The sequence below is a fragment of the Lepidochelys kempii genome, chromosome 14 (assembly GCF_965140265.1).
Source record: "Lepidochelys kempii isolate rLepKem1 chromosome 14, rLepKem1.hap2, whole genome shotgun sequence".
NCBI lineage: Eukaryota > Metazoa > Chordata > Testudines > Cheloniidae > Lepidochelys > Lepidochelys kempii.
In genome coordinates, this window is record NC_133269.1 from 13,079,034 (window position 1) to 13,105,629 (window position 26,596).

General features: G+C 42.0%; 1 protein-coding gene across 1 annotated transcript; it reads left to right on the forward strand.

The window, feature by feature from the left end:
- The first annotated feature begins 16,897 nt into the window (after window positions 1-16,897).
- Window positions 16,898-22,508, forward strand: TOB1 (transducer of ERBB2, 1). The gene is made up of 2 exons (XM_073310531.1): window positions 16,898-17,090; window positions 20,593-22,508. Exon 2 carries the CDS (start codon window positions 20,732-20,734, stop codon window positions 21,707-21,709), a length of 978 nt encoding a protein of 325 aa, XP_073166632.1. The 5' UTR covers window positions 16,898-17,090; window positions 20,593-20,731; the 3' UTR covers window positions 21,710-22,508.
- The last annotated feature ends 4,088 nt before the right edge of the window (window positions 22,509-26,596 follow it).

The following is a 26,596-nucleotide window of genomic DNA, read 5'->3' on the forward strand; positions in this document are numbered from 1 at the left end:
TTCATTTCCATGCTTTGGGCCAGATGTGATATTTCTGGGCTTCTCCAGCTCTGAACATGAAAGCAAGCATACAGCTGTATGTCTTAGAGACAGATCCCCTATCCAGTTCTGCTTCAGTCTCATCTCAGTGGTTTCTACATTGCATTTGTTCTCCAGCAATTCCTGCTTGGCTGTCTGTGGATGAAGAGCAGCATTTTCAGGAACTGTAGTGAGCAGTATCTCAAAGCTTGGCTGGACCTTCCACAAGGGAACTTTGTGCAGTTTGCATATTTTACTTGAAAAGCTTTTTGTCTCTCCTGTGTGTTCTCAGTGAATGAAATAATAACACATTTTATTTGCATTCATTCCCCAGTTCTGAAACTGAACTGCATTTCTGATCTAATTATCCCTCCTTACCCAAACAAGTGTAATGGCTTTAAAAAATTTCCCTGCCTTATTTTGACACACCCTACATCTGGGTTTTGGTACAACTGTGGGAGACTTTAAACACTACTTGTAGCATGGAAGAAAAGAAGGTGATATTTAGTAGATCTTCGCCTTCACTTTTAAGAAAAAAAAAATCCAACCATCAAACCCATTGCTGGCAATCGAGAATGCTGTTAGACTGAACTCTCTTCTGAGTGAACAAACACTTAAAGATCTATTTATACCTGCCCTTAAGCAGATGTACTGTAGGTGGAAATGCTATAATTATTTCCTTGTACTGGTTTCCACTGTCCTATAAAGGTCTCCTGGCAGCAGTTTGTTAAAGAGCTACTGCCAGACGTAGGAAAAGTTAAAACAAACCCAAGCTAATAACAAAAGTGATTTGACTGATACCCAGTTTACCAGCTGTAATAAAGGTAAGACACACAGGAGTGCTGCTAAGAGACGGGTCTTTTATTGTCTAGCCCTGGTCCCTTGAAATGGTTCAGGATTACAAACTGATCACATGACAGGGATCAGTATCCAATGTCTCCAATAGCTACTGATACAACAGCCCAATAATTTTTCTGCATTCCCCCTTTCTCGTCAGTGCATATTTTCAAGTTAATTTTGTTTGGGAAAGAGCAGCTCTCCTTTAATCAGCTTCCCACTTCTCTTATTACCCCTGGACACCTGGCTTATATCTCTGAGCTGAGGACCCACTCCACCCGCCACCATGTTAAACAAACAAGATCACAAAAGCTGAAAATAACTTTTACTGACTGCCATTACAACACAGAAACGTCTCGTCACCAGATAGGAACTACAGCTGCTTCCCAGGCAGCTTATGTGAGAGTTACACACATTCCGGTACTCCCAATATTATGGCCACAGGCCATCATGCTGGATATCAGTTCACAAGTTTCATGGAATTGATCGCAATGTCATAAATACAGTAGATTGTGGGCCAGGTAGGAGAAGATAATGAACACAAGAGGAAGCAGCTTCTGTTAACACATGGCGGTACTATGGAAGTAATTTTTAATTTTCTAGAGTGGGATTTTTTTAAAGGCGCCCAGCAGGTTGATTTATTTGTTTGTTCGTTTGTTTGTTCTACGCTACAGTGTATTACAATGAACTGGCTAGTGATTATGTTTACCACTGCCCTCTACTGTGTGGAGTCCAAACTGCTCAGCTGTTTGACATAAGACATATACACTACTAAAGATGATTTTCCTTCAGTTAAAAAGACGAGAGCCTGTGCTTTTGGAGCAGGAGGATGTGTGTTCCATCACTGATATTGCCATGAAGTTCTGGCTGGTGTGATGCGCAGAGCAGTAGCAACCGTGAATTACTAAAAAAAGTAGCAATTTAGGGTGATTTTAGTAAAATATATTTTGGAAGATTTGCCAGACGGCTGACAAAGGCTAATTAAACTCTTGTGTTTTTCAAAGCCAGCCATATTGCCGTCCTTAGACAGTCACTTAGGACTGACATTGCTCAGTAAGGCTCTCTTTTATGTTTGCCTTGTTTCTATTTATTTCTAGCTGCAGAAACAGATGGCATGGTTTCTTTTGTTTCATTAAAAAATTCCTTAATCTAAACTTTAAAAGATTTGTCTTCAGAGATCAAAGTCAGCCAAATATATGTTTGCCATTTTTCTGTTTCTCAAGGATACAAGCTTTTCAATTCAATCAGGTAAAGGTGACACCCTAACAGAGCACCAGATTGAAATATTGGATGACTCGGGTAAAGTAGTGCTGATCAGCAAATTACAGGGTAATAGTAAACACCTAAATCATCTAGATTATCAAATGTAAATTTAAACCAAGGACCAATGGAAAATTATGCCCCAGCTACCACCAGCTTACACAGTTTACACAGCTGAGTGAAGGCACTGATTACTGACTTAGGAGCCACACGCTTCCGAGTGCTAAGTCAGGTCTGCCACAATCATTTGCATACTTTTGAGCAAATCACATACAGACAGTTTTTCAAAAGTGGCCATTGATTTGGCTGCCTCATGTATTTAATGTTTGGGTGTCCAACTTGAGACACATTGGGCCTGATTTTTCAGATTGACTGCTGTAGACAACAGCCAGGACTCATCTGTGTCACTCCTTTACAGTGCAGGACACTGTGATTTTTGGGGGGTGCGCTGAATGTATTTTTCATCCTGGCCAGTAAGATTATTCCTTGACCAGCTGTTGCCAGGTACATTTTTCAGAACCTACTACTTGATGGCGCTGCTGAAAGGATTCAATGTTTGTAAAGTGCTTTGCAGATGTAAAGGCCTATAGAAGTGCTGAGCATTAATATGGATGGTTTGTGTATGCTTTAGATATAAATCATCTTATTCTGTCTGACCTATTCTCCTAAGTAAGAATCATTTATTCCTTGGCAACTCATCCATGCCACTATTCTACCTTTTCACAATAGAGCAGCAGCCTCAAGCTGCAGATGTTTGCCCCGAGGACCCTGATGCCTCATTGCATGACAAATTAAAGGAGATTTAGTAATCTGACATGCTGAATCCTGGTTCCATCCCCAAAGGTGACATTCAAACCAAACCCCTGAGTTTTGCATTTCTTTTCGTCTTAGGTTCAGACTAGGACATGGCTCTTCAGTTGACTGTGTGAATTCTGCTACTGTGTCTGTTCCAGTAGGATTAGAAGGCCTTAGAAAGGGATTCTGTTCAAGCCTTTTTGTCTCTGTCAATGACTTTAGACACACTAGCTATATTTTGGGGCATGGGGCACAAGCCACAAGGCATAACCAAAGCAGCTGCACTCATTTCATTCCGTGGGTACTGCTGCAAAAAGCCTAATAACCTCCTAAATCCTTACTAAGAAATGCTACTACTGCTGCTGCCATTGTTTCCACAGCACTTATTTTAAATGCATTACTTCATCTGGTACGTGCTGCCTTTTCCTCTGTTTGCTATGGAGGACATTGATTTGGAGGACATTCTCTCCTGGAATTTAATTTAACTGGATTCCTCACTGCTCCCTGGGACGAGACCTTACCCTTTTTGCTCTGGGTGTTCCCCTGTATATTTGAAGAATTTCTTTCCAAAGGCTGGTTTTCACTGCAAAATTAACTCAAGTTCTTACTTGAGTCTCGTCCACGCACCAAAATCTCTCATTTGTGTATGGTGGTACTTTGTGCCTCCTCACATTTCATTGCAAAACTGTCCTGATTTCATGAAAAGTACTCATGCAAAAATATTCAAACGTATTATGTCTCAAAATACAGGATTATTTTCAAGCAAAAGGATATTTCCAATGAAAATATTTGGAAACGTATTTGCATTTTCACATGCTTTCGAACGGAACAAATGCATTATAAGAAGTTTCACAAGTTAAAAATTATGTGACTCAAAATCAACCAAAATGAAATTATTAGAATTTCTAGGGAAAAGAATTAAATGTTGACATTCATAAAGTCTTAGTTACTAGAGGGTTATGAGTCAGAGTCCAGGGAAAGGAGATGAGTTTAGAGAGTTGGGAGTTTGAAAGACCACAGTGGGGGGAACTGCACTTGTCAAGATGACAGATAAATGAACAGATAAGGTTGCAGCAGAAAACTGATCAAGTTAATGCAGAAGGAAAGTGAAGTCTTGTGACAGCAGGTGGATTTGTAGCATCTAGCCCCAAGAAGTGGAAATAGGACTATGGTGAAAGTAAATAGTAGATTTACTTATTTGGAGTACAGATAGCTAAATCAAGAGCTTTCAACTCTGAACGTGAGTCTCAAAAAAGTTCCAAGACAGTTTAAAATGCTCCACCATTCACCCTAATCAGAGGGTGAGTCAGTACTCAATTATGTTCATCCAATTTTGTATTCCGTTTTCTATGTGTTGGTGACAAAGCAGTTGAGATAATATAGTCATATGGCAGAATCATCTTCTTGACAAAAGCTGAGATATATTAGCTAAAATAAAAATTATGTGGCTCTCAATCCTAATGCTCCACTGCATAAGCTAATCATCATAAGGGGTCAGGAAGAAATCTCTCTCTCCCATCTCCAAACCTGGTTTGGTAGTGCATCATAGGGTTTATATGCCTTCCTCTGAAGTATATAGTCACTGTGGATAGTTCTCTGAAAACATCCACTCAATGTGCAGCGGCAGTCAAAAAGTGAACAAAAATGTTGAGAATCATTAAGAAAGGGATAGATAATAAGACAGAAAATATGTTGCCTCTATATAAATCCATGGTATGCCCCACATCTTGAATACTGTGTGCAGATGTGGTTGTCCCATCTTAAAAAAGATATATTGGAGTTGGAAAAGGTTCAGAAAAGGGCAACAAAAATTATTAGGGATATGGAACGGCTGCCATATGAGGAGAGATTAATAAAACTGGGATTTTTCAGTTTGGAAAAAAGGTGACTAAGTGGGGATATAATAGAGGTCTATAAAATCATGACTGGTGTGGAGAAAGTAAATAAGGAAGGGTTATTTACTTCTTCTCATAACACAAGAACTAGGGGTTACCAAATAAAATTAATAGGCAGCAGAATTGAAACAAACAAAAGGAAGTATTTTTTCATACAATGCACGGTCAACCTGCGGAACTCCTTGCCGGAGGATGTTGTGAAGGCCAAGACTATAACAGGGTTCAAAAAAGGATTAGATAAATTCATGGAGGATAGGTCCATCAATGGCTATTAGCCAGGATGAGCAGGGATGGTATCCCTGGCTTCTGTTTGCCAGAAGCTGGGAATGTGTGATAAGGAATGGATCATTTGATGATTATCTGTTCTGTTCATTTCCTCTGGGGCACCTGGCATTGGCCACTATCAGAAGACAGGATACTGGGCTAGATGGACCTTTGGTCTGACCTAGTATGGCCATTCTTTTGTTTTTTATATGCTTGTGGCTACCGTTAAATACAGAATATTGGACTAGACTGGCCATTAGTCTGTTAACAATATAGCAATTGCTACTGTGTTCAAGATAAAATCTGTAATCTTGCTTATTAATAAAAAATGTACAGTATAATAGTTTCTACTTGCTTGTAAATTCAAGAGAAAATAGTCTGTTGTAAAGAATGAGCTGGCTTGTTTGTGTGTGTGTACGTACATTTATCACTGCCTTGCACTGGGTAGATTCAGAATTGCTCAACTATGTATTATAGGCTCTTTACTGTTAATAACAAAAAAATATTCTTCTTTGGTTGAAAAGGTAAGGACCTGTGATTTTTGGAGAAGGGGGATCTGAGTTTTATCCTCACTGCCACGGAAGTACAGAGTAGCCATAATGTGCAAAATGGTAGTTATAAAATCCTGGGAGACCTAGACTGGTCGCAACAGATTTGACATAATGTATTGCCATTAACGGAGGTTGGTACAGGGTTAGATGGACCATTCGTCCAATCTGGCAAGGTAAATACAGCACTATGTTATTTTAGAGAAAGTGTGCCCACCAAAAAGAAGGAATTAAGGGGTTGGAGAAGAGAGTTGGTGGGTTTACTATGCTTTGGAGTTGTTGTAATAAGTGGATGATTTATTTTGAGTGAGCAGTGACAGATTCAGTCCTCCCGTAGTGATTCCTTATAAAAATGGGGAAATTGGACCGTGTTAGAACCTGCTTTCCAACTCTCAGGAAGAAACATAGGACTTGAGTTTTCTCTCCATTACACTAGTTTCACATCTGTGTAACTCCATTTTTTTTAATAATAGCTGAATTGTGGCCAGATCTGAAACCCACTGAAGTCAACAGGAGATTCCCATTCACTTCCTGGGGCTTTGGGTCACATCCTTAGAGGATTGGGACCAAATCCTCAGCTGTTGTAAACTGGTGTAGCTGTATTGGGTTCAGCTGGCTCTTTATGTCTGCAGTGGTTATTTCAGGCATCTGGAATTTCTTTCTCTATCCCGCACTCATTTCCTTCTGCAATCTGTTTTAGCTGCACAGCCCTCTAACACAGGTACATTTTAACTGGAATGGTTTCAAATTTCTCCTCAAATGCAACTTTTTTTTTTTAAGCAGAGATTCCAGTTAGTCTCTCCTCAAGCTACTATCCTCTTTGGAGGTGGAAAAGTTTGGTGGGTTCACACCAGGGGGAGAGTACCTACAAAGGAGTCTTAAGTGATGTTCAGTCTTGGAGGAATTGTCCTTTGAAATGTAGTGCCCCAAGTTCAAATCTCACTTTATCTGGATGGGGACTTCCTCATTTAAGGCAGCTTTGAAAGCCTGTTCCTCTTGTGAAAACAATTTCCATGCTTCAGAGTAGCAGTCGTGTTAGTCTGTATCCGCAAAAAGAAAAGGAGTACTTGTGGCACCTTAGAGACTAACAAATTTATTTGAGCATAAGCTTTCATGAGCTACAGCTCACTTCATTGGAAAATACAGTAGGAGGATTTTATATACACAGAGAACATGAAACAGTGGGTGTTACCATACACACGGCATCGAGAGTGATCAGGTAAGGTGAGCTATTACCAGCAGGAGAGAGGGAAAAAAACCTTTTGTAGTGATAATCAAGGTGGACCATTTCCAGCAGTTGACAAGAACGTGTGAGGAACAATAGGGGGAAAAAATAAACATGGGGAAATAGTTTTACTTTGTGTAATGACACATCCACTCCCAGTCTTTATTCAAGCCTAATTTAATGGTGTCCAGTTTGCAAATTAATTCCAATTCAGCAGTCTCTCATTGGAGTCTGTTTTTGAAGTTTTGTTGTTGTAATATTGCGACTTTTAGGTCTATAATCGAGTGACCAGAGAGACTGAAGTATTCTCCGACTGGTTTTTTAATGTTATAATTCTTGACATCTGATTTGTGTCCATTTATTCTTTTACATAGAGACTGTCCGGTTTGGCCAATGTACATGCTGTGTGTTTTAACGAGACATTGACATTCAAACTCACTCTACTTTGAAGTCACCATCATTTATATTGTCACAGCTTGACAGCACAGCAGGTTACTGGAGGCTTCTTGAATTAATGCTCTAAGACTCAGTATTAATGAATGTAACTATCAGCTTTACTGACTATGTCTACTCTGCATGGTATCTATTAAGGACTAACTAAGCTACCAAATTCCTGTTCCAGCACACACTGGGCTGTATGCAAAACACTATTAATTATTATTATTTATTATTTGAATTGCAATAGCATTTAAGAGCCCCAATCATGGACAAGGACACTGCACTGTGCTAGGTGCTATAAAAACAAAGAACCAAAAGATGGTATTTGCCCCAGAGATCTTACAATCCACGTAAAATACAGGATTAATTCTTTGGGGCTGCATCATCAATGCTTGTTCTAAGATATTGATCAGGAATGTGATGGGATCTCCCACGGACATTACAAAAAATTTTTTTTGCTTTAGACTTTTTTTCTTTTAAATAAACACTGTACAGCAAGAATTCAGTCATCAGTGCTGAGGAAAAGGTCATAAAAGCAGTTCAGACAAGGTGTCTCTTTTACAGACTACATACAGGAGCAGTTCACGAACTAGCAATGCTTCCATTTAAAAGTGACGTGAAAAGGATAGGGGGGAAGAAATAACAGTTTTGCCCTCTTTTCTTCCCAAGATGAATAAGGCCAGAAAGGTTGGGGTTCTCCCCTCCTTATACAATCAAAAGGTTAGCTTTTTTTTTTTTAACATGACAAATTCTGGACATATTTACCTTGTTTTTCCTGTAACACTAGAGAACGAGGGGATGATCCTCTTCCCACTGGCTTTATGGGAACATTGTTATTGGCTTCAGTGGGAACAAATTCAGACTCGCAGTTTACAGGATCAGATAGCAGAGAACTGTTGAAGACTTTTATTCATATTATTTAATACTCTTTGCTTGTTTTACTTTTCTGAAAAAGGAGAGGTTCTGCTTTAAAAAAAACACCTTAGAAATGTCTTGTCTGTTTGTTCTAGGTCTGTCATGGAGGATCCAGAAGTGTGGACTGAAAGCTCACTGTTTTTAAATGAAGAGACTAGGGTGTTAAAACTTTAACAGAAGAGCTTCTTTCTCTTCTGTTTGTCATGACTTTGTGCTAAACAGCTGTTTAAAAACAAACAGAAACCAAAGAGTTTAAACAGTCTGAATGAAAATCACTTTCTCTCTCAGTTACTCAAGTTTCACACCCTTAATATCTCTGATAAACTTACTAGTTTTCCAGGAAAAGAGGGTCTTCCAGCAAAATACAGGGTAGATAAGACTTTATTCATAATGTTGAAAAACTAACAATCCCTGGTTCCCTTTAAAGGTGATCTGAAAGGAAGAAGAGACAAGAAATGGGGGTTACGTCCTTTTTTGCTCACTAAATAACAGTTAGACAGTCACAACTCCATAATTTGGCCTATAGTCAGGTACCATGGAACTAAATGACCATAAACTGTCATTCTTCCATTTAAAAGGTGCACTGTAGGAGAAAAAGCATCCTGAGTTTTAATAAAATTTTCCTTAGATGCTGGTCAATCTAGTGTATAAAACATTTAAATAGCAAGCCTTCTAGAGGTGTTTTTAGAAAATCTTTCTTTCCTGGCTTGTTTTCCTCATTTTCTACAGATTTTTTTCGCTATTCATTAACAATTCCCCATTTCTTTTTCTATATCATTAATCCTGTAAATTTATATATATTGTATATTCTCATTGTTATTTTTCTTGACGTTTTTATTTATATTCCTCCTTATTCCCTACATTCTCTCACTTCTCTTTTTGACTGGCCACCCCAGGACCTCCTCCAACACTCAGATTACCAACTGGCTTTCCTGTTGGCCTGTTCCTCTAGAACAGAGCCTTCCCAGCATCAGCCATTCCTTAGGGGGGAATAGAAAATATGGGAGCTGAAGCTAAATGGGGAATGGGGCTTTGACCCTCGATCTTCACAAAAGGATGTCAAGTTTGTCTTATTTTTATTCCTCTGTCTTAGCCAGCAACTGAATTTTGTGTCTTGCCCAAGACTCTTGTGATTTTTCCCAAGGAAGAGGCAACTTCCCAGCATCAGCCATTCCTTAGGGGGGAATAGAAAATATGGGAGCTGAAGCTAAACGGGGAATGGGGCTTTGACCCTAGATCTTCACAAAAGGATGTCAAGTTTGTCCTATTTTTATTCCTCTGTCTTAGACAGCAACTGAATTCAGTGTCTTGACCAAGACTCTCGTGATTTTTCCCAAGGAAGAGGCAACTTTGATACCATCTCACTTTAGATTAACAGAGACCACCCCCACCCCTCTGCCCCAGCACACTGCTGCTGAATGACAGATCACCTTTTCTTTATAGGCACAGCAGTGCTTTGTAAAACAGAGCATATTCCTTAGTGGAGTTTAATGCCATTTTATAAAAATCAGTTGTGCCTATCCTGCAAAGACAACACAGGCTTGGAGAAGTTTTTCCATAGTGAACTGATTGCAAGGGGCTGAATGTAACCATACTGGCATGTTGACTCCTGACCCTTGATATTCAAGCTCAAGCTCTTGATAGCAATGCTTCTAGAATGTGAACCAATGAAAGACTCTCATTAACGTCATTGGATTTTGGAACAGGACTCCAGAGCTTCTAGACACTGGACAAAGGTAATTTGTTCTCTTTTGGATACAATAACCCAATATAAAACCCAAATATGAATCCTGACCTGAAGAAGACCCTGAAATGAATTGTTTCCAGACCCAAATAATGATCTCTGCAACAGAATCCAATCACTTTGAATTACTTGTTTGAGTGACCACTCAAATTATCTATAGAAAATAATGTCTTCACTACTCATCAGTCCTGCTGGGGAAATCTTTAGTGACAGCTACAGAAAAATCACTTTTTCCACATTCCAGAGACTGTCTTTATTTATCTCAGTTCCTACTTCATTATCACCATGGCTACTAACACCAGCAAAGACCAAAAACTGGATCTCACAATAAAGTCAGGACTTGTCTCATGCAGTCCACCTCAAAGCCCTAGAACATCACCACTTTGAACTTCTCCGCTGATAGTTATTCCACATTTTATAGGCCTGATTTTTCACTTTGTTAAAGCAGTTTTACAATAAGGTTCTTCCACTGACTGAGCCTGATCGAACTCCTTCGGAAGTGGTGGTCAAAGATCTTTTAAAGTTAAGCAGCATCTGATGCAGTCACGTTTATGGAGAAATTATTGCCTGAGTTGATAAAGTTAAATATAAGAGAATCTACTCTACATTTCAGGATCACAGTAACAGGAGAAATGTGTGGGAGAGCAATCAGGATGCATGACGCTGGTCACGTTTTAGATAATAGGGATAAGTGTGTTAAAAGCTGCTGCAAGGGTAGAAATGTGTGTGTTGGGGGGGAGGGGGGCATACAGGGGAAATACATTCAATATTTTCCAAATCCAAGCCCCAATCCCGGCTGAAAGGAGAGATTTGCTTCCACAAAGAAAAGCATTTAAAAAGAGACTGCGTCTGCTTCAGTCCTGTACTCTACAAAGCTTTGTTTCATTATCAGCGTAAATGTTATATACTCTGCAAAAGGCAGCATTCACTCACAGGAGAAGATCAAAAGACATAGTCACTGAAGGTGTGGATAGTGAGAATAAATTCTGTGTGTATATCAATATACTGATAATTCTCAATATGTTGCTTCACTTAAGCTAACTGTATTTATACAGTACTAATAATACATTTTCCCACGATAATGTAAATCTTTTAAATTGTAATTTGGTACTTGTGGGTTTTCCGGTGAGGACCCAGAACTCTATAACCACCCCACAAGTACCTTTATGTAAAAGGTACACTATCAATTATTTTAGGTACCAAATTTAGATTGTTTTTTGGGGAAAAAGAGGTAGGTATTTTTGTTCTAAATGTACACATTCCTTTACTGTGTTATGTGAAGCCAAACAGGACTAGGCCAGTGTGTGCACTGGAAAGTGAACAGGACTAGAAACAAACAAAGGGGCAGATCCTTCAACTGTATGTGGGTAGAGCATTGTGTCCTTGCCGAATTTCTGGGGCTCTACATGAAGGTAGGACCTGATCCTAAACCTAAACAATCTATTTACATATAGTTTGTCCAGTTTGAGTGAAATGTAAAAAGTAAACATTTTGGAAAGGTGAAGAGTAAAAGCCCTTAGGTGTCTATTTAAACCTATCCCTATTTAGGACAGCACTTCTGCATGTGCTTAAATCCCACTGGCTTCAAGTTAAGCAAGTGCTTAAATGCAGTCGTGAATCGAGATGTTTTCCTAAACTGGGGCCTTAATAATTAATGGTGGTGATAGTATCTCTCATTGACAATGTCCTTTATTTAACAAAAAAACAAACAAAAGATCTCCCTGAAGATAAAGTTTTATCCAGCAAGCCTGTGTTCTAGAAAAGTATGTTTGCTGCAGCCATGTTTGTAAATCAATATTCAAAATAAAGGTGGATACACACTGTTAGCTTGATTCTCCCCTTCCTTGTATGTCATAGAATTATTTACATTTTGTGCAAATTAGGTGTAAAACCATTGTGATGTTGTAGCTCTTTGCCCTCACTTTTCACAGATGGAAATGATTACACAAGAGGAAGGCAGTGGAGAATCAAGCCTAGTGTATTAAGCTGGCTCTGCTGAGATTCCACATTATTTCACTGGAGTTCTTTTCAGTTTCCTTTGTTGCCATTTGCTGTAAGTAAATGAAGCCCCAAGCTCCCCTGTCATATAGCTTGGGTCCTGCCTTTTCAGAGACCACCTCTCTCCCTATGCTACTGTAACTCATTGGTCACTGTACATTACATGCTCCCCTCTGAAGATGTGAGTCTGTTACCACTCTCCACTATAGAGCTCAGCTCTTTAGTTCAGGCTGTAGCGATTCATTTATTTTAGCTTTAGAGGTCCCTGATTCAATCTCCAAGATGGCAGCCACCACATGATACTGCCACCACTGTTGTGTTTGGTGGCTGGGCTCAAGATGGAGCTCCCCACTTCGATTTAACAGAGAGGGAACTGCTGATAGGGCCTCTCCTGTGGCCTTTGACTCCCCCTCCCCACATTGGTCTGAAATAGCTCATATTGTGCTGGTCTGGTAGGGAAGAAGGTGGGCTAGGTTTTTCAGGAAGGAAAAGGCACTATACATATTTTCTCTTAAAATTAATCATCTGGTTGGATAATCTTAGTAATGTGGATGAAGTTTCGCTACTGGACATATTTTTATTGGTTTTATTTTAAAAAGATTTCCCTAGAGCATAGGGATAGGTGCTTTTTTGGTTGTATATTAATAAAAATAAATAAAAGACATTGTAGGTACAATTCCACGTTCCTTGTGAACCCAAAACTCTTGTTTAAAATCAGTTGAGAGTTTTTGGTGTGCAAGGAATGCTGGATTAGACCCTGTATCTTTTAAGATTCTGGAAATTCGATATTAAAGTATTATGGAACCCTACTTTTGATGTACTGTATGTGGAAGGCATAAAATAGTCACTACAGCGTTGGAGTAAGTGTACTCTTCCCAGACAGATGAAGGACAATGTCATGACTTCCTTTGGAAGTGCATTTCATTCTTCCTGCTGAAGAGGTTATGGTTAGCGTCTTTTCTTGCAGTGAGAACCATGTGTCCCAAAGTGTAATGATTTTTTCTATAGTGTATGATAGCATTACTACATTAAACATTTTCATTAAAATATAAAAATGTCCATTTCCATCTTTAGAACTATAAAAGAGGTAAGAATCCCACAGCTGCCTTAATTCTGAATTTGTTTTCTTTGTGTATTTAATTCAGATCACAACGGTTTCATGTATTTAATGTTAAAAGCATTTAAAAGAAAAAGCTTCCGTTTTTTATAACCTTTTAAGGCTTGATCATCACAATTTTGTTTAGCAGCCCAGCAGCAGAATTCTTCAGTTTTTTAAGACAGCTTGCTAAGCGGATTTCCAGTTGGTGACTTATAAATGCAATGAAAGCACTGAAATTTAGAGATGGAGTGCGGGGCAGCATTACTACGGTTAATTCTGATTCCTGCCTCCAAAATCCTATCTTCATCACTGGACCTGAAAAGAAGCCATTTCCATTACCTGATCCATGAAGTTGTGTGTAGCTTTTTACTGCTCCCCAACAAGCTGCTTAGATGGGGAAAACTCCTTCTTCCATCTCCTTTAAGACTAGACTCTTAAGCAAAATAATATGATGGAATGTTTATTGAAGCAACTGACACCTGCTAATCTGTTGCAAAAACAATCAATTCCTTTTTTTGTTGTTGCCCCAAGTAGCCCAATGATAATTTATTTTAAAAAATATAGCTTTGTCCTTTTACTTGAAATTACTTTTTGCAATTATTTCACATTATTTGAAAATCAAATTGTAAAAATAATAATACGCCCCCCACCCAAAAAAAAACCAAAACAAAACCACACTGTCCCTAAGTCGCATCTGGGGACTAGATCCTGCAACGATTACTCATGGGAGCAGTACCAATATTGCAAATGCTTGCAATATTATCATGAGTCTTGTGATATTTGATGATTTTTTAAAACCCCAGCTCCTGGAGTCTTGTGATAACATGAGAATCCCAACTTTTAGATTCCAAAGATTTAAGAGTCCCGATGTTTCTTATGACCAGTACTTTCAAATTTCTCCTGGGACTTCATGCCAAAATTCTGTATTATTACACAAACACAGAGAAGGAGAGGGAGGGGGCAGTTTATATTTTGTTTTCTAAAGACTGTTCCTGCTCATTTGGCTTATTGTCTGGTTTGAAGCTAGCCATAAAAACTAAGGTTTAAAGCAATAATTGCAGCCTAATAATACACACAACTGATATTAAAAAACAAAACAGTGAACTGACTTTTCAGGAGCCTGCATACTGAGGGCCTGATTCTCCACTCACATAGAATGGTTTTAATCTGATATCACTCCATTGAATTAAATGGTACTATTCCTGATTTCCATTGGTGTGTGAGGAGAAACAGCTTCTGAATATTTGGACTCTTGACATTCCTGAAGCCCAGAACCAGTGCTGCATTCTTTGTTACATGCAATGATTTTTTTTTGTTTGTTTTTAGTTGTGGCAAGGCCCCATCTAAAATCATATGCCTCTAGCATTAGTCTTTATCCAGTTAAGAGGTAAACAAGTGCTCTGTTTTACTATTTCTTTTGTGGGTAGTGCCCAAGGGCCCAAATCAGGATCTGGGCCCCATTGTATTAAGCTCTCTACAAACATTTTGGCATCTGCCTGTTTTCACTAGGGCACAGAGCTCATTTTAGATTAGCTGCTGCTTAACTTTCTTAACCAGCTGTGTACTGCTTTCCTTGCTCCTGGACAAGTCAGCCCTGTGCCTGGTGTTTTTTCGTGGCAATGCCACTGAATAGGGGAAGTGGGGAGATGGCTACTCCATTCACTGCTTCTTTCTCCCCCCCCCCTTTAATTATTTCCCCTCCAAACTGAAGTTTGACGTATTCCTCCTAGATACTGAATGACCAATCAGATGGTTACTAAGGAGTGAATCTAGCCAATCCGTCATCATTGCTACCTGTGGGCAATATTTTTAGCAGGGAAAAAAAAGAGGAGAAGGAGAAAAAGAAATATAGAAGACAATTACATTCCAATCATCTGGTGTGATCCTGGGTGCTGGTTGTGGCTGCCCCTCCCAAAAACTGGTTTTGAATACTCTGCCCATCCTACTCTCCCTACATTCTGGGGATGTAACTCTCCCCACCCCCCACCCCCAGCAGGGGGTACCAGCTGCAGTGAGCCTGGCCTAGTGTGGCTCATCTGTCACTCCTATAGAAACAGGATCTTTGCCTGCTCTAATCTTTTCTTTTCTCATCCCTTTCCTCCCAGCCTCCTCTCTCTGAGTGACAGTTTTCCTCACCCAATGGCTTTTCAAGGATCACCCTTCCCATCTTCTCTATCCTTCTTTCCCCTCCTCCCCTCCCTCCTTGTCTCCCTCTTCTAACTCCTCCCTCCTGCCTCCCCTCTGACTCTCTTCCTCCTTTCCTCACCCTCCCTTTTCTTCTCTCCCTGCCCCCCCCAGGTGACTCAGTGGCAGTACAGGCTCACACTGATTGGAGGAGGTGACACCAGTGGTGGTGCTAGGCCTTGGCCCTTGGTGACTGACACCTCTGGCAACCCGTAGCAGGACACCAGGAGGTGTGGCTGCTCCCTGCATCACCGCCCCCCCCCATGCCCCATCCATGTGGAGAGGGAAGATAAGGGGTGGAGGGGGCAGGCCCAGCCAGCCCCCTTGCCCTTGAGGTGGCCACAAAGGGGGCTAGGGTGACCCTAGCAGGCAGCTTCTGCAGTAACACTTCTCGGGGCAGCGGAGGGGGGGGGGGTGTATTAACGCTTTACTGTGCCACATTCACCTCACCGGCTCCCTCCCTCCCTAATCGGTTCTCCCCTCCCGCTGCCTTCCAGGGCGCTTCCTTCCCAGGCACCCCAGAGATCATGGGAGTTGTAGTTCCACGCAGGCTGCCTCCATTACTGAAGGGGGTGACCTAGGGTGTTGATGCAACCAGGCTCTGGGAATGGGAGGGGAGAAAGGGGGGGAGGGGGTGAATGAGTTGACGTAGAGGGCGGACACTCCTCCCTGGCCCCTGAGATGGGGGGGATGGGACACAAAGGGAATGGGGGAGGGTATATGGAACTTGGGTGGAAGCACAGGGAGGAGTAGATAGATTTAGGGGGAAGGAGAGAGCTGGGGGGGGGGGGATATACAGGGAGGTCGTAGAGAACGAGATGGGGATGGGAGAGAATGTATGGAGAAGGGGAGGGGATAAAGAGCTAGGAAGAGACGTGGGGAGGATGGGATGCACAGCAGTAGGGATGGGAGAGAGGGGTATATAAGGAGGAATTAGGGGATAATCAAGGGAAAGCAGCAGGGGAAGGAAGGTTACAGGGGGAAGGGAGATGGAGGAGGCAGGGGAATGGCAGGTGAGGAAGGGCCAGGCAGGGCAGTGGGAGGGGGAATAGGGCAGGCGGAATCAATCAAGGTGTGGGAAGGAGGAGCATGGGAGGGGTCAGGCAGAGGTAAGGGAGGAGGGTGGGTGTTGGATGCAAAAGGCAGGTATACGGGAGAGGGAAGGAATAGGCAGGGGGTATAAGGGTTGGGAGGAGAAGGGGCTCAGGAGTGCGAGGGCGTTGAGTGGGACAGACAGGTATATGGGAGAGAGGCAGGGGGTAGCAGTATCAGCAGAGTTGGTAGAAGAAAGGGCCAGGCAGAGTGGTGGGAGGGGGATGGGAGAAGGAGTGGGTAGATGGGTTGGGAGGAGAAGGGGCCAGGCAGGGTGTGAGAGATGGGCAGAGGTGTAGGCAGGGGAAGGGGGTTGAGAGGGAGGGGCAGGCAGGGGGATGGGGGCAGATGGGTTGGGAGGAGAAGGGGCCAGGCAGGGTGTGGGTGTGAGGGATGGGCAGGGGTGTAGGCAGGGGTAGGGGATAGAGAGGGAGGGGCAGCCAGGGGAAGGGCGGGGCAAGGCAGTGCGCTGGGGGCGGGGCGGTGGGAGGGGTAGGGCGGTCATGGCGGTGGGAGGGGCACGCAGGGCACGGCAGCGCGCTGGGGGCGGGGCCGGACGGGGGGGCGGGGCAAGGGAGGCGATATATACGGGCGCAGTGGGAGCCCCCCGCTGGAGAAGGAGTCAAGCTGCTGTGGCGGAGCGCGCCCGTCCCGGGGTGTGAGCAGGGCAGCCCCCCCCCCTCCCCCGCAGCGAGCCGGCTCTCGGACATGGGGCTTCGGCACTGAGACCCCCGCACCTCACTGGGACTGTTTGCACTACCCCCTACACCCACCCCGGGTGAGTACCGCCGCCGGCTCGGGGGCGAGTGCCGGCTGGGCGGGCCCGCTAGGGTCCGGGGCGGGGGAACAGACGCGGTGAGGTGGCTGTGAATGAGGTGCCGGCACAGACCGGGAGGGGCAGTAGAGTGGGGGGGAGGACAGTGGGGGGGTTGGCACACGCGGGGGGGGGAGGGCGGGGGGGAGGGCAGTGGGGGGGTTGGCACACGCGGGGGGGGGAGGGCAGTGGGGGGGTTGGCGCGCGGGGGGGGAAGGGCAGTGGGGGGGTTGGCGCGCGGGGGGGGAAGGGCAGTGGGGGGGTTGGCGCGCGGGGGGGGAAGGGCAGTGGGGGGGTTGGCGCGCGGGGGGGGGAGGGCAGTGGGAGGGCAGGGGGGGTTGGCGCGCGGGGGGGGAAGGGCAGTGGGAGGGCGGGGGGGGTTGGCGCGCGGGGGGGGAAGGGCAGTGGGAGGGCGGGGGGGGTTGGCGCGCGGGGGGGGGAAGGGCAGTGGGGGGGTTGGCGCGCGGGGGGGGGAAGGGCAGTGGGGGGGTTGGCGCGCGGGGGGGGGAAGGGCAGTGGGGGGGTTGGCGCGCGGGGGGGGAAGGGCAGTGGGGGGGTTGGCATGCCCCGGGGGGGGAAAGGGGTGTGGAGCCTGGAGGGGTTGGCACACCCCTGGGGGGGTGTTGAGAGTGGGGATGGCACAGCCCCATGCAGGAGGGTTGTGGAGCTGTAGAGAAGGGTTGGCAGAGCCCCGTGAGGGGGAGGGCTTTGAAGCCAGAAGGGGGGGTGTTGTCATGGCCCCGTGGGGGGTGAGGGCTGTGGAGCTGGGGTTGGGGTGTTGGCACAGCCCTGTGTGGGGGGGGGTGGAGCTGGGGGGGTTTAGCACAGCCCAGTGGAGCTGGGGGGGGTTGGCTTGGCCCCATGGGTGGGAGGGCTATGGAGCCAGAGTTGCGGGGGGTTGGCACAGCCTCGTGCGGAGAAGGGCTATTGAGCCGGAGTGGGGGTGGTTGGCACATTCTGGGGGGGGGCTGTGGAGCAGGAGTGGGGGGGGTTGGCACAGCCTCGTGTGGGGAAGGGCTATGGAGCTGTAGTGGGGGGGTTTGGCACGGCCCCGTGTGGGGAGGGGCTGTGGAGCCGAGCTGGGGGGGGTTGGCACAGACCCATGGGGGAGAAGGAGCAGGACCAGGGAAGTGGGATTGGAACAGGCCTATGGGGGAGGGGAATTGACCCAGCCCTGTGGGGGGGGTGGGGATCGGGGCAATGAGAATGTGGGTAGGGCCTGACACAATTGCATAGAGGTACTTCGGTCAGTGGCAAAGCCATGGGTGCGAGGACCCTCCCAAAGGGGGTTCATTTTACACATCATGGTTCAGAGGAGTGAGTTTTGCATAAACTGACTCGTATATATCGTTGTGCTTGGGCATTTTAACCAGCACTAACAGCCTTTAGGGCTCTGCCTAATCAAGCAAAGGTTGAGGGGTGTCACTGGGAGTGGGGTACACAGGAGAACTGGGTATTGGCCTTGTTAGTGCAGGAGAGAGTGCCTGGCTTATCCCCTTTCTCTCCAGTCATCCCTCTTCCCCTTCATTTTGTCTCTTGTGGGCTCAGAAAATGCTCTTCCTCCTTCTCTTGCTGCTGCTGCTGGTAGAGCTCCCAGGGCTGTGAGCAGAAATCTAATGAGACCCAACTGTCTGGTTATGTAACTCCCCACACAGTGCTTAAGGCTCTTGTTTTTAACCCCCACTGCCATTGCCATTAGAATAATTAACATGCTTAGATACCTTAGAAATGTCATCCTCCTTTTAAAAAAACAAAACACCTGTTTGCAGTGTTCAAGCTGTTTGGTTTATTCAGTTGCTTGTACCACGGCTCAATTTTGGGGCTTATAAGAATTTGTAGTTTCTGCTCGGTGTTTTTGAGAATCATTTTATCCTAAAGGACATTGGGAAGGGGAGATGAAACAGATGGATTAATAAATCATTTTTAGTGTCCCTTTTAACTACCCCAATCAACTTTTTCCATACTGAATTAGTCCCCTTTTGTAAATATCTTCTGTTTGCCCTTGATCTTTCCTTATCCCCGCCCAGTGCTGATCCAGCAAATGTTTAAAGGTCGCCTTATCATACAGCCTCTCAGGCTGTTCCCATATCATGTTTGAGGGGGGAGATTAAAGGAGGCTTTAAAAATGGGGTTAAATTTTGCAAAACTACCCAATTGGGGCAGGATATAAAAAGGGATTGCAGAATTTGGAAATTGGCTTTGACTTTTCCAGTTCCTTAATGACTGATTTACTAAATTTTGTAAATTGTCATGCTGTGCCAAACAAAAAACTTTTAGGTAAAATACTGCTGTAGGTGTTAACTCAAAATGTATTGTTTTTTTGCTTAAGCTATGATTGAAACTCCATCTTTAAATCAGACTGTTATACTAAGGTATTGCAGGATTTTCAGTAGCAAGGCATGTTATTTTACATATTGCTCTTGTCCCTTGTTTTAACTGTATATTTATGTGAACTTCTGTTATACCCTTAATGAAGGAGTGACTTCCATGGCTCCATTTTATATACAGTATAAAATCTGAAGAGGGAGAGAGGCAATCTCATGAAAATGAGGATTGACCCTATTGGCTATAATAGCTTTATAAAATTCCCATATATGTTGATTTGTTTTAAAATGTGCATTTAGCTGATATTTAAGCAGTTTTTATAGAAGATGAAAATTTTTGAACCAGTAGATAGGAATGGATTCATTGACCATTACTACCAGCCATAATTAAGACTGAAAATGTGTATTTGCTGTATTGTGTGTGCACAATGTGTGTTTAAAGTATTCTTATAATAGTTCTAGAGGGAGAGGAAAAGAATACCTGTCCTTGGTCAGTAGACACTTTTTTCAGTTGTATTTTCCATCAAATGCACAGTTGGTGCAGGTGTTTGGCTTTGACTTAAAACGATATATGTGGCATAGTTAAATTATACAAGTGCCAAAATGCATCTAAAACAACCAGTAGATATTTTTTTAGTATATCTGTAACTTAAAGCCCAACTGATATGTTTGCAAACCTTAAAATGAGAACTGGTTCTTTGACTGAGACCTTTTACACTAAATTAATAGCTTGGTGCTAAATTTTGCAGCTGAGTTCTATAAATCACCCAGAATAGGGGATTGGTAATTGAACCCCTGACAGGCCTGGCACGGTTAGCATTGCTATGACGTCCTAGACACACACTTGCTGCTTTGCAAATAACTTAAGGGCTGAACTGCAAGCTCAAATGATTTTGAAATGACTTATGCTGTACTCATTAAACACCTTCCTAATGCATCTTCCATAGTATTGTTTATAAGTTCTGCAGAATGTATTTGAGGTCCTCCGTTTTAACTGTCATGTTCATAGGCAATATGTTACAAATGTCTTCTGATGGGAAATAACCTATTCTAGATAGAGTGAGAGACCAAAATATTAGGCTTTGGAGCCTGATCTTACGCTTTCCTTATTTGGATATATTTGCTTTTGTTTTTTCTTAAAGGAACAAGAACACTCAAGGTGAAAGGATAATAATCTACTAGAATCAGCACTTTGAATGAAATTTTGTTTCCCTGTGGCATCTTGAACACTTTTTTTTTCTTTGGGTTTTGAAACAGACATTAAACTTTGGCATAGCAGCTATGCAGGTTGAAATCCAAGTAGCACTCAATTTTATTATTTCATATTTGTACAATAAGCTTCCCAGACGACGTGTCAACATTTTTGGTGAAGAGCTTGAAAGACTTCTTAAAAAGAAGTATGAAGGGCACTGGTATCCGGAAAAGCCATACAAAGGATCAGGGTATAGATGTATACATGTAGGGGAGAAAGTGGACCCAGTCATAGAACAAGCATCCAAAGAGAGTGGTTTGGACATTGATGATGTTCGCGGCAACCTGCCTCAGGATCTTAGTGTTTGGATTGACCCATTTGAGGTTTCATATCAAATTGGTGAAAAGGGACCAGTGAAAGTGCTTTATGTGGATGATAATGAAAATGGATGTGAGTTGGATAAGGAAATCAAGAACAGCTTTAACCCAGAGGCCCAGGTGTTCATGCCAATTAGTGACCCGGCATCTTCAGTGTCTAGCTCTCCTTCTCCTCCCTTTGGTCACTCTGCTGCTGTGAGCCCAACTTTCATGCCCCGCTCCACTCAGCCTTTAACCTTCACCACTGCCACATTTGCTGCCACCAAGTTTGGCTCGACCAAAATGAAGAATAGCGGCCGTAGCAACAAGGTCGCCCGCACTTCTCCCACCAACCTTGGCTTGAATGTCAATGACTTGTTGAAGCAGAAAGCCCTTTCCTCCTCCATGCACTCGCTCTATGGGCTTGGCCTAGGCAGTCAGCAGCAGCAGCAGCAACAGCAGAAGACTTCTGCCCTTTCTCCTAATGCAAAGGAGTTCATTTTCCCTAACATGCAGGGTCAAGGTAATACCAGTAGCATATTTCCTGGTGACAGCCCCCTTAACCTCAGTCCTCTCCAGTACAGTAATGCCTTTGATATGTTTGCAGCCTATGGAGGTCTAAATGAGAAGTCTTTTGTTGATGGCTTGAATTTTAGCTTAAACAACATGCAGTATTCTAACCAGCAATTCCAGCCTGTTATGGCTAACTAAAAATAAAACAAAAATGAAATTCAAATAAATCCTATTGTACAAGTTCAAATGCACGTACCCAAGGGTGTATCTTTTTTCCACTTCTTGAGACTTTTTTAAAGCTTGTAGTATGAATACATTCAAGCTTGGTTAGATAAATACAACATGCATCTTTTTTCATTTGCCAGCCAAGCACAAAGTTATTTTATACTGACTGTACGTTAAAAAATATACTCAAAATATGGCCTCTTACAGTATTTAAGATATAGCAAGGACATGGCTGATTTTATATATATATATATATATATATATATATATATAAAAAGAGGCACTAATAAGTGGGTTTATTGGTCTTTTTCTAATTGTATAATTTAATTTAGTACAAAGTTTGTAAAATATCAGAGTATATATATTGTTTCTACAACATGGTATTGCATTTATATCTTTTTACTACAGTGATCTGTGAGAGCTGCAGCAGCTTCATGTTGTATTTTTTTTACTGAAATTGTAAAATATCCATCTTAGACATCAATTATTCTAAAAAAAAATTTAAAGTGTACAGAATATTCCTTAGTGGTGGAATTAAAATGTACGAAATATTTGCTTTTTTCAAAAAGAAACACAAATTGTATTTTCTGTTAAAGTTTAAAGATTTTTGCTATATATTATGGAAGAAAATGTAATCGTATATATTAATTTTGTACCTACATTGTGCAATACTTGAAAAATGGTATAAAAGTATTTTGAGTCAGTGTCTTACATGTTAAGAGGGACTGAAATAGTTTATATTAAGTTTGTATTAAAATTCTTTAAAATTAAATGGCTGTTGTGGTCTTTGTTTTAGTATTGTGCTGAGCATAAGAGCACTGCAGTTATTGTGTTGTAAATGCTAATGATGCAAAAAGGTCTGACTCAGTGCATCACAAAGGAATGATGGAAAGTGGTTGCTCTACTTGACACACCGCGATAATAGGTTGCTTTACCTAAAATAGTTCTTGCAAAGCACACAGCTTGATTAAGTACTTGGCTAGCATTATTTGAACAAACATTCACAAACAAGTTTTCCATATGTGCAGTCATTTACAACTGGATCAGATGGTGGTTTTTTTAGTTTACCCTTGAGAATTAAGATTACAAGTTTTTTTTAATGTTGAGTTACTGTGTGATATGACATATCTAGAAAGGACTCAGGTATTGCAGTGAAATTCACTTCCCATGTAATCTGAGTGGATGTGAACTATTATCTCTAGAGGTCATAGACCAATACGTCAGCATTATGTTTCTATGTTAAGAAGTAATAGCTCAAAGTAGAGTGAATAAAATTTTTGATTTACAGTCAAACTGATTCTTAAACTTTCATCTTATAATCTATTTAAAAAATTAATGTAACTACAGTATTTGACAATGAATAAGTTATATTCCAGAAATAGATGGAACAGCTGCTGTTCTAATTTACTGGGCTTCCAAAGCATGAACATTTTACTTGAGTTATCCATATGAGTGTCTGGAAGAAAATTCAGAGGCTGTTAGACTAGCCTGCTGCCTTGAGCTGACAAAACAGGTTAACTGACAGAATATTTTGGAGGTATTTTCCCCATTCTTGCATGTTCTTTTGAGCACTGATGCTCATTGATTTTATTGAGGGGTACTGGAACTGTCTTGCATTATTTTTAATCCTTAAAGCAGCTAACAGAATCAACAGTTTGTTCAAACTGCCCACTGTAATTCTAGTTTTACAATGGGAGCAAGTTAATGGAACTATAATTGACAGTATAGTGCCTCATATTAAAAATCCATTTTAAGCTAAAACTCGATAGTTAAATTTGTCTGAACCTTGATTTTTCTAAAACCGGCCTTTGTGAATGGGGCTTGGTCCTAGCCCACTTGAGTTTACAAGACTTAGGCACAAAATCACCACATGGTTTGGTTTGAGAAGAAGAGTCTAGCTTTTTCTAGGAGTAGCCAAGTACAGTACTGGAAGTAAAAACAAGGTGAGGTGTTTGGCCTGCAGTGGAGAGAATGGGGCTATGAAGAAGTATTGGGCTAGCAAAGGGATTTGTCAGAGATGCAGGACTGACAATGCTATCCTAAGTCCCATGATGACTAAAGTTCAAACACAGCAATAGTGTGTGTGGTTTTTTTAGGCGTTCATTCCTCCTTGTGTTTAACTAGCTTGTTTGTATTGAGTTCACCATCTGGCTTACCTTGACATTAATCAAGCAACAATGAACAAGTATAAATGAAATTCTACAGCTTAGTATCCAGTTTTAAATTAAGGTTTTTATTTTAAAAAGGAAGTACCTACCTCTGAAAGGTGTTCAAATTCAAATCTGGAAAATGTCAAGTAAATAATACCCTGAAAAATACACTCTTTAACCTAATAATGCTGTTATGTTGTTGGTGTTCATGTGTCTAGACTTAATTGTTTAAAAAAAAAATTGTCCAAACATTCAGCCTGGATGATGATGATTATCTGAGCTCTCTAAGACTAAGGTGGGGAGATGTGCAGCTGGTTTAGGAGGCTTGGATAACTGGGATCATAATATATAGTCCAGAGATTTTTCATTCCCCATGTTTTAAATAGGTGATCTTTCCTATTACAGGCTATTGGGTTTCTTCTTTCATTGCTTATCCTCTGCCCATTCCAAGTCATTCACTTTCATAGTATCCATCTCTGGTGTTTTATAGATGTAGGATGATACCAGGTGAGGAATAATCTGCAGGAAGGAGAGACCCTTTTTTAAAAATCTGGTATGCGGCCTATTTTATTCACTTAGTTGATCATGCACTAAAGTCTTGGAGTTCAATGTTGCCTCAAACATTTCCATTGCAACATTCTGTCCTAAATGAGTGCCAAGTAAATCTTCTCCTGTTCAGTTTACACATACCCAGTATTCTCCCATCACAGAAATACTTCCTTGTGAATACAGGGAGAGAAGTGGCCAAAAGGTATTGGGAGGGGGAAAGAATTTGCCCATGTAAGCAATTTCTTCATATTTTTTCTTCTGAACGTGCAATTTATTCCTTTAAAATCTCCAGTGTTTAACTTCCAACGATGCCTTTGACACCAAAGAAAGGGGCAAAAATGTAAGTCTGCTTCTTTCCTCTATGCATGAGTAATTCCTGCTCTTCCTTTGAGATACTGCACAACACAAGTTGAAAAAAAATTCCCATGTCCTACTGTTAAAATCTTAAACCAATCCAAAGTAATAAACTCCTTAGAACTAAGTTTTTTATAAATTGTGCAGGCTTGTAATTGTCTTGATTTTTGGATTGAATATGCACTAATTAATAGTTGTATAATCACCATTTGTGACATTTAAGTGCAATTTATTTTAATAGTCCCTTTATAAAATACTGGCAGGCTGTACATATTTTTCTATGATCACACAGCCATAAAATATGTGGAGATACAAAGCACCTCCCCAAGCAGAAAATAATGCAGGCATTGCACATGTGATACTTGTATCCTTGCTCAACTAGAATAGAATCTTTTGTTATGGACAACAGATTGTAGGACTTCATCGCAAGATCAAGCAATGAAGATTAATCTGATGTGTGGAGATAAAAATAGAACACCCATCCTCACATATTAGTAGGAAATCTCAATTACTCTAAATAATTACCCATTTTGCCATCCCTGTCCTTCAGATTGAGCACTTGGTGTGTCTTTATTTAGATCAATGTTGTCCTTGTATTGTACAACTGGGACCAGAGTCTGATGGCAGTTACCCCGGTGTAAACCTGTACTGTATCAAAGTATGTGAAATAACTCCAGATGTACTGGTGTTATCTCCACTGAAGTTACAGGAGCTGCTGTGGTGTAAATGAGATCACCCACTGCTAGAGTATCATGTGCTGCAAAGTAAAGGGCATTCTGCAGTATGGCAGTTTGAGCTATGGCATTTTTTCACTCAGCTCCTTAGGGGTGCTTTAGAACTGATTTTTGTTTTACTTGCACTCTTTTCTCAATCTCATGTGTTTTTTTTTAATGACTTTAGTTCATTTCAAATATCTAGCATTTTACTTTCCATTACTTAACATAGTGTTAACTCAGATTAAATTTGTAGTTTAAATAGAGCCTAGTGACAAAGAGCTGAAGTAAGATTATTGTTGCACAGCACAGCAGTCAGGAGCAAATCCTGTCCTAGCCTTCAGGCTCTCAAAGGCTGCCTTTGATACACAAGGTGGAGAATGATTTGAGGGGTGAGGGTGCACACCCCTTTATGCAGTGTGAAGCAAAGCTCTACGGTCCAACTGTATGGCAAGGGTGTGCAGGCCCAGTATGAGATGGATACAGACTCTACTCCCCAGATCTTCCATGGTGGGTTTTGGCGATGGAGTAGGTTGTGGGGGCTGCTGCAGGAGGATTTCCTTCTGCCCCCAAATATCTGCTTGGCTCAGTTACTTGGGCTGGGCACGGTATTTTCCCCTTATAATGTGAATCTGTTCCTGTTAAAATCAATTGCAAAACCCCAGTGGCAATAGGTTCAGGACCGTAGCGAGTATCCAGCATGACCATCCTTAATTTTCTTTTAACTTTACGACAAGCCTACATAATATTTTTGTCTTTTAAAAATAAGCTTTTAGGCTGGGGCTTGGCAAGAATTCCTCACATTTTACTTGTGTTTTTTGTTTGTGCAATAACTCAAAATGAATAAAGGTCTGAAGCCTTTATTTTATTAAATGAATCTTGGTTAATAAATTTTAGCCACAAGGTCTTTAAAAGATTCTGACGATAAACCTACAATTTCAAGGTTTATAGTGGAAATTCTGGCATAAATGTAAGTGTTCTACAGAATTTCATAATGAAACTAGAACCTAGTGGGGAAAATATTTTTCAGGACAGAATTTCATCCCATTTAATAGTATTGTAAATGGAGAAATAATGTTGAGGGCATTTTTTAA